Genomic DNA, 17,616 nt, shown 5'->3' with positions numbered 1-17,616 from the left:
ATCGGCCCTGAAAACCAAAATTGGTCTTGTTTCTCTATGAACTTTACAATCAACTCACCACTGTGTTCCATAAATATGATCAACAGTCGCATCCCATACACTGAGACTGTAAAACAAACAATCGGTACATTGGACCATGGGAACGGACTGTAAATTAACCAGCATTGGGATGAGGTGCGGTTTCCAGTTTCCCCATAGCATCAGCTTTGCATAACCTAGCATCTGTCTGAAGGATCATACCGGTGTAGTGACAGCAGCAGCTCACCTGCAGCCTGATGTAGAGTTTGGGAAAAGAGGTGGGATAAAGTAATTTTATATTACTTCCCACCTTTTTTCAAGTGTGTTAACCACATCATTAAGTGTTATTTTATGATTGTCCATTACTAGGATTTTTTTGGTTGTTGTTTTTTTGCATGTTTCGAAATAAACTATCGGTAACTAACATGCATGCAGGAGTAAACACATAGACTCCACTGCACAGTGCTTAGTTCTCTGGCTTCTAATAGTGATTTCAGGCAGACTTTACCACACATTCATCACGGAAACAAGAAAATGAGGGGTTTAGGCTAAAATCCAAAAGCACAAAAGTGGTAGTGTGACATCACCTGATTGGTATTCCATGTTCTCACGATGCAACTGTTGTGCAAACGCATCCTCCTTGCAGTACGAATACGATATACTGTTCTGTGTAGGCTCACAGGCAGGCAGACCTATAGCATATGCTACATCATAGATTCCATACAGACTTCATTCTCTCAAAATGCATTCATGATCCTCTGAAGTGAAACAGTGCTAATTGACCCCAGCCTGGATGGTGTCAGCTGTTGATTCATGTGTATACTTATGCGTGTTGAGGAGAAGGATATAAAAGTGAGCCGGTGCACAAATGATCCAAATGTTACTCAGACTGATAAAATATTCTAAACAAATTTGCCTGAACTCAACCAGGTAAAGCCTGAAGAGGAGAATTGAGAAATTCAGAGAAATTTTTGGTTTTCAACTTTAAAAATCTATTTATTTATTTCTTTTAACTTATACAGCAGATCGATTAAATCGATTTATCGCATGGGCCTTGTGCGCTTAAATATTCTAATAAGTACATAGTAGCTCAAATTGACTGCGTATGTTAACGTACTGATCACCATGGACACACACCAACACATGATTAGTTCTGCTCTGTGACGAGGTTACCATACAGCACAGGTGTGTGTGCATATAGCTCCTCAGGTTACACACATCATTAGTCCGTCATTGTGTGACTTGCTGTGCCAGCTGTAGTCAGGCTGTATATGGACTTGTGTTAGCATGTGCTGTTAGCCAGATATAGACCAGGAGGAAAATCAACACCACACACACACAGAGTGGTGTCTGATGTAACGCCAACATGAACACAGAGAGATAAAAACAGAGAGTGGTGATTGATCTTCAAACTGTGAGTGTTATAATAAATCTGTTTGTTTAAACACTGAAGTTTGACCCTTGCTCTGCTCCTCAAAGCTGTGTATGTTTCTACAGAACCAGTCTCAACTCTCACACTGACTGTTCAGTCACACCCTCAGTCTGCTCACATGGTCATCATCAGTCACCATTATTACGTCTTTATTGATTCATTATCAGTCATAGTTTAACTCAGTGATTTCCTAAGGGGGGCGTGTGGTCCCTGGGGTTGGGTGGGGTGGGGTTGGGGGGCTGGCAGTGCTAAATAAAAACAATTTTGCAACATTTTGCACTGCTAGCAAGGCACAGTACATTCTATGAGAAGATTTTCTGGTGAATGTAGACTCACAGATCTTCAGTAGATGTACAATTACCAAAACAGAGACCAAGAAAATACACAGAGTGGAATCTCGCCCTCGATTCGACCAAAATGTATTCATGTGTATAGTAATGGGTGGAGGGGGCTTGAAATTATTTTCATCTGCCAAAGTGAGGCCTCTCAGAATATGTTAGGGGACCACAGGGCTAATACATCTCAACTGATTCAATGTCTGTCACTGTTAAATAAGTCTCTTATTTATTCAACAATATTATGATCGCTGTGTTCAGAACATTTTAATCAGCAGATGAAGATCAGTGACAGCAAACATAACAAAAAAGTTTGTTCTATTATTTAAAGCCAACTGTTACTAATGTAAAGTGATGCAATGCAATCTAAGCCAATGTACTCTCTGAACAAGAAATGCAGAAATACATCATTACAACATTGTATCAACTAATTTCTGCTCTGTTGACAAACATCAGGCGCTGACAAATAATGGAATAGATATCAGTAGCCTATGTTTATCAGCCACCTACTGTATCACAGTGTACGTAAATACTTTCAAAATTATCAAATAAACCGGACTTCAGGGTTTAGAGTCCTCTGATCAAAATCTGCTCCCTCCATGTAGCCAAGCTTCTTTAACTGCTGAGACAATCAGACAAAAACATCTTATTTCTACGTACCACGCTTTGTAACAAGCAGCACTATCCCTCCACATTTATTCACTGTTAGCGGCAGCTTTGAATTTCTTTTCTTTAAAAACACTGCACCACCATCATGTCAGTTAAATGCCAGAAATGCAGTAAATGATTACAAATTTACCATCTGCTGCCCTCAGTAAATGTGTTCTTCAAGACAAAAATCTGTCAAACTTTGACAAGAGCTGGGGCGGAACAAAACCTAACTGAGACAACCTCCTTTTAAAACCAGTTAGTTGTTCACAACAGAACAATCTGGGTGCAAGGAGACACATGCTCCTCCTGAAGTCACATGTTTCTGTTTGTATGAGAGAAAGGAGGTGTCCCTGGGAAGCATGAACTGTGGGTTTACTCCATCTTTTTAGATTTTAGTGCATCAGGGTATATGCAGAAAATCTGATACTGAAGTGAATACTTTTTAAGACCTTTATCAAGACCCTCTTCATAGATTTTAAGCCCTCTAGCCCCTTAGAATAACACAGTTACATGTTTGTTTTGTGCCCATTGCAAGATAAAAATGTGATGACATGGAAAAGAACGTTCTGCTCGTATTTTATAGTACGCAAAACAAGCTTTCTTGGGGCATTTTGAGATCTGTCTATGGGACAAAAAGACTTCAGCTTATTATCAAAAATTGGGAGGCAGGAAAAGGTCAGACATTTTTTCTTTCACCACTTTGCTGGGAAATGTATTAGGCTATAATCACTAATCATTATCATGTTTTTTCTTTAGCACACGTAATTCAAGTCCTGAACTGAAGCAAAAAGCATGACGAGCACAGACATGACAGAAAAAAAAAACACTAATGTTCACTACCAAATTAAAAGGCTAACTATGAGACAGTCAGGTACTTGGATCAAACATCACGTGGCAGAAGAAATAAGCACATGAAAATGCCCCGAAAAGGCAGAATTACACCAGACCTGACACAGTTCTATAAGAATATTGTTTGATTTAGACTAAGCATGAAAAAAACTCACTCAGAAAAAGTAACAACCTTTTCAGGTTAATCTACAAATTGAAAACCACTGCAAAATTTTAAACTGTTTTAATTAGCATGAAAAAGCTTTTAACCAGCTTTCATAACTTTTATTGAAAGATACCCTATGCGGGAAAGATACAGAACATGTACCTTTCAGCATCACTTAAACTGTAAATATTTTGCCCTCTTTTTAACATTGGTATTTTCTCTAGGGCTGACAGCTTCAATTCGATTGGTCGATTAATTGATCAAAAAGCTTTAGTTCGACCAAGATCACCCTGGTTGGCGAATCACCCCTTTCCCCCAAGACGCTGGTCTATGGACAAAAGCGTGTGAACAGCTGACTGATATTTTACAGCACTAATGCTCAAAAATAACACATAAACTCGTCACAAAGTTGCAGGCTGTTTGTATTGAAGAGGCGTTGCTGAGTGTCTCTGCTCAGCCCTCCCTCACTGCATCAACTCCCACGGTCAGTTTAATTCACCTGTCGGCAAATAGGCTGCGTAGTATCATCTCCTTTTATAATCCCCTTAAAGTGTTCACGTTAGCGTTAGCTTCCCTTACAGTCACACAGAAAGGAGAGGTGATAAAAGGTGATGTCTGCTGGTCATTAAGTCCCGACAAGCGAACTTTTCCCTCTCACCTCCGTAACCAAACGCTGCATGTTGTCTGCTTTATGTTCGTAAATGACACGGCACGGGCTGGATCAAGTGATCCTGTTATTAGTTACCATTATAAATGAATGAAAAAAGATGTTCTGAGGTTATTTTGTAGGCTGTATGAGTTTAGAGAGTTACCTTGCCGGGATCAGGGAGATCAAAGGCAGGTGCGGGCTGATTGTCTCTCAATTAATTATATTATATAGTAAGACGTGATGAGTGGAAAAGATATATTAATGCTTCAAAAGGCTTGTTATGTTCATTTTAGGATCACTTAGAGTACCAAGCAGGTGCAGTGAGGAGCCTGGATGGATTGAATTAGTCCCCAACAAGTTAATTTTTTTTTTAATGAGTGAATTTTTTTTTAACCTCAACGACCAATTGATTAATTGGTGCCTGGGTGCGATTTTGGTCAACCAATTTTTTCTTTGGTTGACTACAGCCCTAATTTTCTCTTCCATCTAATAAACAAAACTTAAGGTATAAAAACAACAACACAAACAACACGGTGTTGAAAATAGTACCAAAGTATGAAAACCTTAGTCAACACAGCATGTTGCATACAAGCTGTACACATTGGAAATATGTAGATTAATCCAACATACTTTTAGGCACTATGAAATCCATTTTAATTTTTTTGCCAAATTCCGTTTTTTTCTATTTTCATTTTTTTGGAATTCTGTTTTTTAACCTTTCCACTAGTTTTACCATAAAAAGAGTGTCCTGTTTTGGTAAATGAATGAAGTGTTCACTAGTTAAATAGAAATAACCCTAAATTTATTGAAAAAGGGCACAGTTGGAAAATAGTAGATCCGGTTTTAATTGGCCAATTCCATGATTCTGTTAATGAATAATGATGACTGAAATCATAGGGCGCTGCACTTTTGAGACGATGCATTAACAGGGATTTAGATCTGATTAATGCTTCGTGTTACGCACCTCAATGCATACTGAACTGTTTGATATCACAGACCACATATGGAAGTGGTCTTGAATGCACTTATCCAGATTGGATTGGTTGTGTGGACTACCCTGTAAACTGATGTGATCTGTATTATTCCGCTATAAAACAAAAAGCATCAGACGGATTGATAGTACATCATCATGCCCTTGAAAGTGAGTTTATGACAGCATGAGGGAGAAAAGCTGTTAAAGACCTCATGGCCAGTTTTCCCCGATTCATTCTAATCACAAGCAGCTTCACTGCACACAGAAAGGATACCAAGCCATGGTAAGAGAGCCATGGAAATGACATATGGGCTGTTAGCAAGAGAGGCAGGCCGTCACTGAAGACACATCATTAATGCATAGCATGGACAATTATTTAAGTGCTCTCACTTGGGTCTGAATGCTCAAAACAGATTGTTAATATAAAATGTCAACAGGACTGAAAAGGCTAAGCAACAGGACTGTAAAAAAGGAATATAAGTCATCCTGGTATATAAGCCACAGTTTGTTTCTGTAATCTCCCACAGGGAAAAGGTTTAAACCATCCTCCTGTGTGACAACAACCATTTCATTCATTATAATACAGTAGTTGAACTCTCAGCCTGCAGCACTGAGACAGACTCACAGCCTAAGATGCTCTGCCCTCCTCTGTGCATGATCTATTGTCCTTATTGAAGTGTGTTCTCTGCCAAATAATTGCTCAAAACGGTACCGTTATACTTCTGTTTCTATAAATGCACAGTTAAAAAGTGGCACGAACGCCAAGCGCTGTAGTCTGTGTTAAGTACTCCAGAATGATCTAAACAGTGAAGTCGAAGCGGCCGCTTCCAATACACAATGAATGGGGATGAATTTTCAATTGTGTTAGGTCTCATGCAGTGTATGACAGTGGCAGCTGAACACACTTGCGGTACTGACGCTGTGTGTCTCAGCACTTTATACTAGAATAGAAGTCGTCCTGGTATATAAGCCCCAAGTAACTTTTTAGATTAGAAAATGGGTATTAAAATTGCAGCTTATTCACTTGATTTTATGGTAGTATAAAAATAACAAGGTGTCCCACCTTCTTTCAACCAATCAGGGAGAGAAAGTAAAACAGCTTCAGATCAGCTGAAGGAGTAGAAACAAACCAAACACACAGAGGACAATCTAGGGATGTTTCACCGAGTAGCATCATCATGGCCTTCATACAAACACAGCAGCAACACTTGGAAAACAGCTCCTCCTCTTTACACATGTTGTCTGCCGGCTCTACACGTTAAAGATGACACACACACACACAGATCATGGCAGGCTCTGTTTCTCTCTTCATGGAGTACAGATGAACAAGAGGACTCAATTATCAGTGAACAGAACCCACCCAATGCAGGAACCAGGCTTCCATATCTATGTAAAATAATGTACATTGTATAAATAGTGTGCATTGTGTATAGTCGTGTGTATAAATGAGTGTACTTTATACATTACACCAATGTGAAACTGAAGTGTTTTAAACTTGCATTTTCAAGCTTTTCAAGAACTTTACAGCTGTGGTACATTCTGTTCTAACAAAATGTATGTATACTTAATGGTATTTCACTTCCTTGTTATTCAGAAGTCCATGTAAGTAGTTCAGTATATATCAGGGGCCTGAGTGCTAAAACGCCCTCAGTGTCAGCTGTTTTTTGTCTCTACAATCTCAGTGTTCCCAGTTGAAAATAGTTCATCTTTTGGAACAATGACCCACTCACCAATCAAAGTCAACATGGGGTGGGACTTTTGATATCAGCTTTGTGAACAGCAGAGCCCTTGTAGCAGTTGTGGAGGATTTAGCTACTATTCTGACTCGTCTTTCTTAAAGTTTCAAATTCTGATCTACAGCTTCTGCTAGTAACAGTACAGGATTACTCTGTATTTTTCATGTTTTCCTTGTTATTTTCATTAGATAAAATCAAATAGATGCACAGAGTTACTACCAAAAGACCTTATAGATACTACAGAAAGAAGGAGAAGTCAACTTTCACAGCCTAGCAACAATAGTGGCAGTGGTAAGAAGCACTCTGAAACCAAGGTCGTGGGAACTTCCAGCAGGAAAAACACACAGGCCCTAAATCCAGTTTTTAAGACATATGCATGTGTTTTAAAATTAGATAATGAGCAAGCAGTGGTAATCAATACTTCCACCACCAGGAATATTTTCTGCCAAAGAATGGATTTTTTTCAACACCATCATCACCGGATTTAATGTGTGTTGTATTTTACTTCACACACAAGGCATAATCACCGCCACCATTGGTGTAACAAAGTGAAACATGACAGACAACAGCTCAACAAATCTGTATACACCAACCATTTTGCCTGTGTGTGTACAACCAAGCGCATTTTTCCTGAAACAATTACGTCATAGCCCCTTTAACCTGCATGTGTGACCCCAGCCATCAACAATAACAATGGCAGATTACATGACTGTGTTTGTCTTCTGCTCCTCAACTACCACCATGAGCAACATATGGTCATGGCAAACAGCATATGCTACATGTTCTTAGATCCACTGCAGAGTGCAACCAGAACAGCAGCCAGAAGAAAGTTTTGGGAAAGAGAAAAGTTTTGGGTGAGCTTGATCCATAATCTTCTTCTCTCTTTTTGGTGTATTTGTGGCAGTGTTACAGTGCCACTTACATTGTTGGCCTATAAACGACAGCATTTTCAGTCATTTTCGGTGGTTTCCATCTTCCTTTGACAGTTCTTGAAACAATTCCCCTTTTGTTTTTAGTGGAAAATATTTTCCATTTCCATTAAACAGAAATAGATTATTTTTGTCTCCATGCGGACAAGGCCCGAGTCCAGTCCTCAGCATATTTCATTCTAGCATTACAAGCAGCTGGGTAACTAACCAAACATCAACCACTTGTGATGTGGTAAATCAGTACAGTAAACAGGTAAAATGTGTGTTCTTTCCTATCTGAGTCTGATTTCTGAAATAACAGCAACATACAGCAAATGTAATTGTTTTGCAAAGCGTCTCAGTCTGGGGCTGTAACACAGACTGCATTGGATCATCTAGGTTTGTCTTGATCCCAGTGCTGCAGCGACTCTACTTATAATGGCTTAAACAACTGTTCAAATGTGTGTTTTAACTCATGACTTGTTTGTTTGAAGTCCATGGTGAGTCCAAAAAGCAGGTTGTGGTATAAAATGAGGTCAGAGAAGCAGCTGTAAACTCTGTAGCTGCATAAGCCTGCCAGTGCTATTGCTAAAGCTAAGCTATTTCCACCAAGTTCTCCCCAAAAGAAGTCTGTAGTTATTTTTCTGAAAATGCTTCATTGTGAATGCCCACATCTGGAAATGTGCTTTAGTCAGTAACACCTTGACAAACCTCAGCAGTTAAAAAAAAAAAAAAAAAATTTCTGTGATCTTATGCTCAAACATGAGTGAAGTATGCCATCACGGGCTTGTTTAAGGGAGTTGTAACACCTGTACATATAATTAAATGAATTCTCTTCTTCTACTTTTATATTACTGTGATGTAACACTGTTACCTTAAAGGGGAAGAAGAATACCGTGATGATATTTTGGACTTATTGCCTAAGCCTAAGGCTAATGACAGCTGGGATAAATGCAAGCCTCTCAAGACCCAGACTGGCATGAACAATATAGATAATGGACGAAAGTATGTGATTTACAGTAGAAAAAAAAACCAAATGATACTTACACCTATTTGATACAATGGCAACAAAAACAGAAGTCCTGGACACCCAATTCAGAGCTTTCACAGAATCTAACACACTTATGAAATTTATCTGATGGTGACAGTGTAAGAAGGATATCGATACCAATATGGAACCATCACTGAAGCTAAGTTTTGCCCCACATCTTTCTGATTTCAGTGATTTTAAGAGTACCCATGTGCTGTATGGGTGTTCAAAGTGACAAAACTTTTAAGTTTAACTGAATATCTGTTCTTTCTTTAGTTGTCAGGTGATGTAATCATGAGTTGTTAGGAAGAGATGGGGAAAAAATGGCCAATGCCATGGAGCCTGGTTGTGTTCCACAGTAGAAACAACTCTCCTAGGAGCTTTTTGCTTTTCAGTCCCCTGCATTGGTCATGCAACTTAAAGCTATAAATACTGGGCAAATCACTGTTTTTGATTATCAAAATGCAGGCTAACTCCTGTATGTAGTCTAAATTGTACATGTATGTATATCAAACATCATACATGTTGTCATACAGGTTTCAATAAGGTTTAAATTCTACTATGAATCATATGAAAGTTCATAATTCTGATATTTTGACAACCTACTGTTATTTCTTTACAGAAAGACTGTACATACCTGTGCCTCATTCAGATAAAATAATAATATCCAGATGGTGCTTTTGGTCCATATCACCCTGCGCTCTTGTGTACAGTATATGGTACTATACAGTATATATAGTACGGTAGGTACAGTAAGTGTATACAGTAATTTAAGTGGGACAAGGTCCGTCACTCCAACTGTGCCATTACTTTAGCTTTAGCTCGCAGTTAACACTGACTTTAACCAGCTAACTATCAGTACAAATAGCACACCGAACACAGTGTCAGACAGGGTCGTTACTGGAGCAGAAAGCCGCAGTGAACGCTGCCTCCTCCCAGGCAGGGATTGTTGTTTTCTCCGCTGAGCCCCGCCGCCATTTTCTCTGCGAGCAGCCATGTTGGAGCTAACACAACAAAGAGGAGCGGCCATTTCCCGAGCCAAGCTGTGTTCATCTGCACTAACAGCTGCTGCTGTTTGACTGCACATCAGCCCCCAGAATAACAACATTACTGTCATGTAGAGTTGAAATACTGAGACATATTTCGCAGAAAGATCGCGGGGATACGGCGCAGATTAACGGCTGTCAAGCAGATTAGCAGGCCTAACGGGGACACTACATGGTGCTTTTATCCTCCACAAACTTTAACTCACTTTACAGAACAAACATGTCAATACACCATCTCTCACAATAACACTCTGTTTAGCACACATATAAATGACCACACTAAGGAGTATGTTTCAGGTGTATGTGTACGTGTGTTTACCTGATGTGCGGGATGCCGACTCCTCCCTGCAGGATTTTGTACAGTTTGCTTTCATAAAGCAGCTGTGGATGTCTGGCTTTCTGTGACTCCAACTTTACTGCTACCTCCTAAAAATGACATTAAATATATGTTAATGTTAACAGATGAGTATTAACTGAAATAGGATGGGCAGTAAATGCTGTTAAAACATCATACCGTCTTCCTCTGACATTACAGTGTAATAACATGTTAATTACGCACTTTTTAAACATAAACCACACATTGTCAGCCCGCGACGATCCATCTCAATGATCAGTTACACATCATAAACACCCCTTCACATCACAGATCGATACTTTACCTCTCCGTTTGTGATGTTAATAGCCAGGTAAATGTCACCAAAAGATCCCGATCCAATCTTCCTGACAAGCTTGTATTTTCCCCCGACTATGAACTCGGCTTTAGAGCCGCTGCTGCTCGCCATGATGTCCCGCAAAGGGTTACAGGGTTAGGGTAAGAGATGTGACTGTTAGCAGGCTGTTTGTCCAGCTGATGAGGGGAATTATCGAACAGCTCCCGATCCCAAATATATCAAAGACAACTAATGGAAAAATTAAAGCCGAATATTTGATATCTTCTGGGGTTGTTCTCTTGAATGATGGGCTGCCCCTGTGGTGAATCTTCATCAAATCAAATATCCGCAGTGTCGAAGTATTTACATCCAAACTGTGCCCGGAAAGCTTGCGGCCTTCAGAAGCTAGCTCTGCTAGTCAAAGCTAACCGAGGCTAACGTTAGCATCGAGCTAACGCTGTCGCGAGCACCGCGGCGCCGAATCCGTCCGTTCCTCCTCGGCTCTGATGGCCAGAAACCGTCGATTTAATCTCACTTTCGACGGTTCTGATTCCTTTTCGACCTTTTCAGTCCTCCAGGAGCGATTTGGTCAAACTTCCAGGGTCTTAACCGTCGGTACAAAGCGCAGCCCACTCACTCCGCCATCTTGTCTTCTCTACCCTCTGTGTGTGCGCTGTTTCCGGGGGATTAGCTCAGGTTAGCTCATGACGCAGCCAGGGGACAGTCCACATTTATGATGGGTTTTTACATTCCTTCTCTTGATCTTTAATAATTTCACGCACAGAATCATAATAAAGGGCACATAAAGACATGTTGCGTGTGTTCGAAACATATATATGTATTGTATGAAAAAATCCTACCCAGAATATTTATCAAGACATGAAGAATGTACTCAAAGAGAAAATGAGTAAAGTAAGCAAAAAGTAATAAGTAAACATAAAGGGATAAATAGTAACAATCATAACTAGTACAAAATAAATAGTTTGATATTAAGAAGTGAGTATAATAAGCAGTATTATGAGTAGTACTGTAATAAGCAGCTAAATAGTGAAGTAATAGTGGTAGGCAAAGTGTTAAATTATAAATAAGCAGCTTCATATAGATAAGATACTTTAAAGGAAGTATTATAAAAAAGTATTAAGTATTGAGAAGATGTAAAGTACTAGTCAAGTTAGTTTTAAGTTACTATACATAAAATGGTGAATTTACTGCAGTTTTTACACAATTTTATTTTATTGGGTGAATCAGGAGGAAAAACAGGTGGTGCTCAGTAAATAAATTACTTTTCCTTGCATAACCCATAGGCCTAATGCATATCAGCATGTAGCCATCCAATCTTAGACTTATTTCTTAAGGTTTGTGATGTTATTTTGCATAATGTTGGTTAAATGTTAGCCATTCAGTTTCTTTTCTCACTGAGACAAGTTGTTTTGCTGTTTGTCTGTTTTGCTTATTGTTGGTATGGTTTGTTAAGAGTTTGGACTGAGCTGGGTTAAGAAAGAAAATTACTAATTTTGCTCCCAGGATCTGGATTATTCTGCAGAGTCGTCTACATGTGAAAGGAGCACTTCAAAGCCAGGTGAAAGTCAGTTTAACTAAACCATGGAATTGCATAATGTAGCTGGTGTTTTGATATTCTACTTGGTTTATGTTTGTTTTTAACTTTATCTGTTGCTGTTGTGCTACCTTGGCCTCCCTCCATAAAAAAATCTTACCCTAAAGGGAGTACCTTAATTAAAGATTAAATAAATAAATTAGTAAATCAACAAATTAAAAAAAACTGCAGTTGTGTTCTGTGTAGGTTTAGTTTCTGTACATGTGTTGGACTCCAGGAAGAACAGGTAAAGCTTTTCCTCACATTGATTTGGATCCTTATTATGTCAGAAAGCTGGTTTATTACCATTCAGCAGATGTTTCCTGAGCACAGTATCAGGGCGTGGATGCATTGCTGTGGGCATGTTGCTTCAGGGACAGGTGAGCAACCCCAGTGCAATCCAGAAAGTCCGGTTTGAGTAACTGAGCAACGTGTTTATCAGACAGCAGAATCACTGTCAGAGTAGAGTCACTACTTTTGTTTAACCATTTCAGTCTCCAAGAGAAATTGTCAAAATGTCTTTTTTAAAACACAGAAATGTCCTCTCACACTCCCTCAACTGATAACAGCTTAATTCTACATCCTGTAACTTTTAATTACATTTACTAAATGTACAAAACTTTCTTTGAAAGTTTTTGGTTATCAAATATTCATTGCATTTTTAAAAGATTAACAAGACATAAACAGGAATGGGAAGAGACCAGTCAAAAAAGACAAATAATCAGAATACAAGAGAAATAAACCCTAAGAAATGAAAATAACTCTAACTGCCTGGTGGTTACACAGATCCAAAGGGATTTGATATATCAGTGGGTAAAGAAAGGCTGGGCTACTGTTTGACCTTTGATGAAAAAATGTAATCAGTTTATCGTTGAGTCACAGTGAACATTTGCGCAAAATATAGAGGCATTGTTGCATATCACATTCAGATGAAGAGATGAACGTAGGCCCAATGACCTTGAATTGTGACCTGAGGCCTCCAAAATGTATTCAATTCATCCTCGAGTCAGGATGTTGCATTCATGAGAATGCTCTAGAAAGTATGAACATGAGGACCAATGATAATATCATTTCACCTTTGACCCCCATAATCTAATCAGTTCATTCTTGAGTCAGAGTGGACATGAGTGCAAAGTTTGAAGAAAATCCCCTAAAGTCAAAACCCTAACATGCCGCCAGTTCTTTGCTATCACCAGCGAGGGGACATAGAACCAAAAATCAGTAAGACAGAGGCGCTGCATGGACTGATAATATACAGTATATAGTTACATGAGAGATGTAGATCCTTTACAAGTTTTACATCAGTGTATGAGAGAAAAATAAAGATATTTATATGGAAAATACTCTCTTTTAAAATGCCCATACACTCTATACCCATACCATCACATGCATTCACTGGGAACCAGAAGGCTGTTTAAATTCTTCTGTCAACTTCTGGAAACACAAATACAGAAGAGGCATACCAAACCGTTCATATCCTTTAAATTTATGGTGATTTTTATTCACACTGATCGGCATGAAGAAATGACCATTGCTGTGTTCACATGCATTATTTCGAACCATGTCACATCAATGTTTAATCTGATTTCAATATAAATGTGGATAACAGAAGAAGACAGAAAAGTGTCTCAGGCTGTATGAACTGGTTTCTGTCAGCTGGTATGTTCTTGCTGTACAGACACGTTACAGTCAGACACACCCCAACATGCCTGAACAATGCTATACCACCATCAGACTCACTGGAACCACACTCCACTCCTTAAATCAGAGAGAAGTCATTTTAAAAGTACACACTGATACAAAGTTTAAGAACTGTGTTGTTCCTTTCTTTAAGTCAGTGAAAACTCCTTTTAAAGTTTTTTAATGGTCTAAAGTTTAATAATTGTGTTGCTCTGAGAAACACACAGCACACTGTGTATGATGTTCTCTTTGTGAGTAGGAGGAAATAAAACATTAAAATTTGTTTGTTATAATACAAAAGGTCTTCAAAACTACATTATATGTGCCAACACAGGGGTTGTAGACACTATGTTAGTGTCCATTTGTGTTTAGCTAACCCAGTTTAAACATTCACACAGCACTGGGGCTTAAGTGGGGGCGATATGGGGTTAAGCATCTGCTGAGGACCAGAGGTGGAAAAGTACATGACTATTGTACTCAAGCAACTCAAGCACAGTAACTCTTGTCAAAATTTACTTAAGTAAAAGTAAAAGTGCTGGTCTATTAGTTTGCTCAAGTAAAAATAAAAAGTATTTCATTAAAAGTTTACTTTAAGAACTGAGTAATGAGTAGCTACTGATGAGCTGTACAGTCAAATATGATCTTTCCTTAGTGACAATAACAACAAGAGAACAGATCTCAGACCAGGTTGTTCAGGTAAATTCACACCTCTATAAAAAGTAAATACACAGGAATCTTGACAGCGTTCATTGAAGTCACATCGAATTAAACTACACTTTTCCATCCATCCATTTTCTATACCGCTTATTCCATTCTGGGTAGTGGGGGGCTGTCATCGGGCAAGAGTCGGGGTGCACCCTTGACTGGTCGCCAGTCAATTGCAGGGCTGACATATAGACAGACAACCAGGCATGCTCAGATTCACATCTACGGGCAATTTAGAGTCACCAGTTAACCCGGAGAGAACCCACGCCTGCACAGGGAGAACATGCAAACTCTGCACAGAAGGGCTCTGGCCCTGACTGGGAAGCGAACCAGCTACCTTCTTGCTGTGAGGCAAGAGCGCTAACCTCTGCGCCGCTGTGCCGCCCTAAACTACACTTTTGAACATGTTAAATATTTGACAATATGACAGAGCTGCAGTAACCGTTGAAACCTTTGACAAAAAGCGTCTGCTCTTGATAGAACAAAGCAGACACAGGTGGAAACTCTAACTTAGTGCATAGCTTCACCCATGGTGCAAATGTGTCTCACATCAAAAACAACAACAATCCACCAGAATGAGAATCCCACCAGGGAGGAATCAATGCAAAAAGGCCAACATCCAAACACGACTAAACACATATAAAACCCATCTAAACACTCTGCCCAAGGGCATGATGGAAAACTGAACCGAAACTTCCCCCCAGATTTTTAATCACAGAGCTTGGATCAGCTGATTCTCTGTGGAGTTTAACTAACATTGGAAGATCAGCACTGTCAAATAACTCCAACACTGAAGAGCATTTCACTCAGAATGGAGTTAAAATCACATTTTGGGAGTTAAAATCAACTCTTAAATGTTTAAGCCTAAGACAGTGACACTCCAGTTTTTGCTGTTTTGAGATGTGATGTGGAATCATTCTCTCAATATGTGCTACCATGTAGTCAACAGGGTAGAAAAAGTACAAGAGTACTGTATTCTAGTCAAATACAGTTATACTGGTTAAAACTAACTTAAGTAGAAGAAAAAGTACTGATATAAAATGTACTCAAAAAGTACAAGTACCCCAAAATTACTCTGTTATAGTTATTTGAGGAAACGTAATGAGTCACTCTCCACCCCTGCTGAGGACATATCAACATGTGGCCTCAGCTGTCCAGATAAGAGATGTCCAGCTCTACCACTCATCTATAGTCACCCTATATTAAGTGTGTTGTGTACATGTATAATGTATGCTCTGTGTAGTGTGTATATTGTGTGTAGCGTGCTCATCTTGATTGTTGTGTCTCTCTGCCTAATTTTTCTCTTAATTTTTGTAATAAACTAACCTGTAATAAAGAAAGTTGCAAAAAGGGGTTAAAGAGTGGCAAAATGGGTGAAAAGGGGCAAAATTGGCATGAAAGTGGCAAACAAGCAATGAAAAGGGGTTAGAAAGTGGCAAAAATTGAAGAAAAGTGGCAAAAATTGATAAAAGATTGACACAAAGGGGATAAAACATGCAGGAAAAGTAGTTCAAAAGACGATAAAGAATGTCAAAAAATTATCATAGATTATCAAGTATCATAAAGGAGTTAAAAGTGTCAAAAATGAGTTAATACTGGTACTATGTGGGCAGGCCTGTCTTCTTGTGGCCTGCTGCACAATACTATGCTAATCAGACCAAAATATTGATCTCATTTTTGTGTATTTGAAAGTCTGGCCCCAGAGTTTCTGCCAAGACTAAATTTGGCCCTTGTGCAGTTGTAGTTGATGCCCCCTGCAATACATGATTGTGGATATATTGTGAACATTGTGTGTATTGCATGTTTATAATCTATGTGGTGTATGTGCTCCATCTGCTGTTTAAACAGAAAAGTTCTCTGACTCCAAATGCTGCTGATCCGCCTCCAACGATGTCACTGAATATGAAACATGAAAAAACAATAAAAAAATCTAAATGTAACGTGAACCTTTCTTTTTCAAAACTTTCTTTATGTTGGACATAAATAAAAGCTCATAATCAAATGAGGCCTTTGATTATTTTCAAAATGAACTCATGCACAGCAAAAGCGGAATGACAATAAAACAGTAAGTTTACATCAAAATGAATATATAACTGGTATAAATAAGCATATAAATGCACACCTTTAATTGTTAATCACTGATTTTACTTCACTTAATGGTCATCATTGATCCAGATTATTAAATGCTGTTAGGATTCTAGGGAAAATCAAACTGTATTGACACCACAGCAACACAGATATACGTCCTTGACACCAAATAATGGAATTTATTGATTTTAATCACTAAAAAATTGCAGACAAACTATGGTTTTGGCAACAGATGTAGCTGAAGAGGTTCAGAGAGCAGAAATTCATCTGTCAAAATAAATAACTCCAACCTGATGCGTCTTCCGCTAATGCCTTCAATCTACCTTCAAAAGGATTCAAAGAGTCCTAAAGACAAGGTCTGTTGCAGACTCCAGGCTGCAGCAGCATACCTGAAACTCCTTTTCCCAATTTCAAGATGGACTTTGGTAAAAGATAGCAAAAGTAGATTTTGTGACTGAGTCACAGGGCGAAGATCGTAACCTCCAGCACTTTTCACAAGAATGAAATCACAAAAGTATGATGGAAGCAGATTTAGAAAGCCTTGTAGACAAGGATATGCCAGTGATTAAGCCTGAGTGGCCAATGAAGGCCAACCAGCTCGATCATACAGAATGCAATGAGTTAAGGACATGAAATTAAGCCTCAGTGCCCAAACAGTATCCAAAAATTTAAGGCATTGCTCTCTCAACCTTAGTAAAATGTCAGAAACAGACAGTTGCTTGTGTCTATAATTGAGCAAGGATGCAGGAGCTTTTGGTCAAAATAATAACAGCAGTTATTTTTTTTAAACCCTTGTCATTTTTGATACTATTGATCATTTCACAAGCATGAGCCACACCATCAACAGGATACAATGAGATATTTTTGTATTTATTTAACCTTTATTTAATCAGGAGAAAACCTCACTGATATTAAAAATCTCTTTTTCAAGAGTGTCCTGGCCAAGACAGCAGCAGTGAACAGAGTTTCAGACATACATAAAAACAGTCATACAACATAATACAAGATATGTAGTCCATATGTAGTTATTTAATGATAACATTGGAATATTGATTCTCCTGGGTACAATGAACCTCCTTAGGGCCCTATGGATAGAAAGAAACAGAGGAAAGGGTGACAGGAATGCA

At 38.8% G+C, this 17,616-nt stretch overlaps 1 protein-coding gene across 4 annotated transcripts in view; it reads right to left on the bottom strand.

Moving 5' to 3' along the window:
• csnk1a1 (casein kinase 1, alpha 1) overlaps nt 1-17,616 on the bottom strand; it is a 59,504-nt gene that overhangs the window by 30,777 nt on the left and 11,111 nt on the right. For 3 of the 4 annotated variants that reach the window (XM_041797034.1, XM_041797035.1, XM_041797036.1), the window contains exons 1-2: nt 10,432-11,108; nt 10,092-10,198 (exon numbers count right to left, since the gene is read on the bottom strand). In XM_041797034.1, the coding sequence (XP_041652968.1) occupies nt 10,092-10,198; nt 10,432-10,554 (230 nt within the window). In that variant the 5' untranslated portion in view covers nt 10,555-11,108. Of the gene's footprint in view, nt 1-10,091; nt 10,199-10,431; nt 11,109-17,616 lie in introns of those variants that run through there. The other variant, XM_041797037.1, reaches the window with a different exon arrangement.

The sequence above is a fragment of the Cheilinus undulatus genome, linkage group 10 (genome assembly GCF_018320785.1).
Source record: "Cheilinus undulatus linkage group 10, ASM1832078v1, whole genome shotgun sequence".
Classification (NCBI taxonomy): Eukaryota; Metazoa; Chordata; class Actinopteri; order Labriformes; family Labridae; genus Cheilinus; species Cheilinus undulatus.
This window is presented reverse-complemented; position numbering and strand designations above follow the sequence as displayed.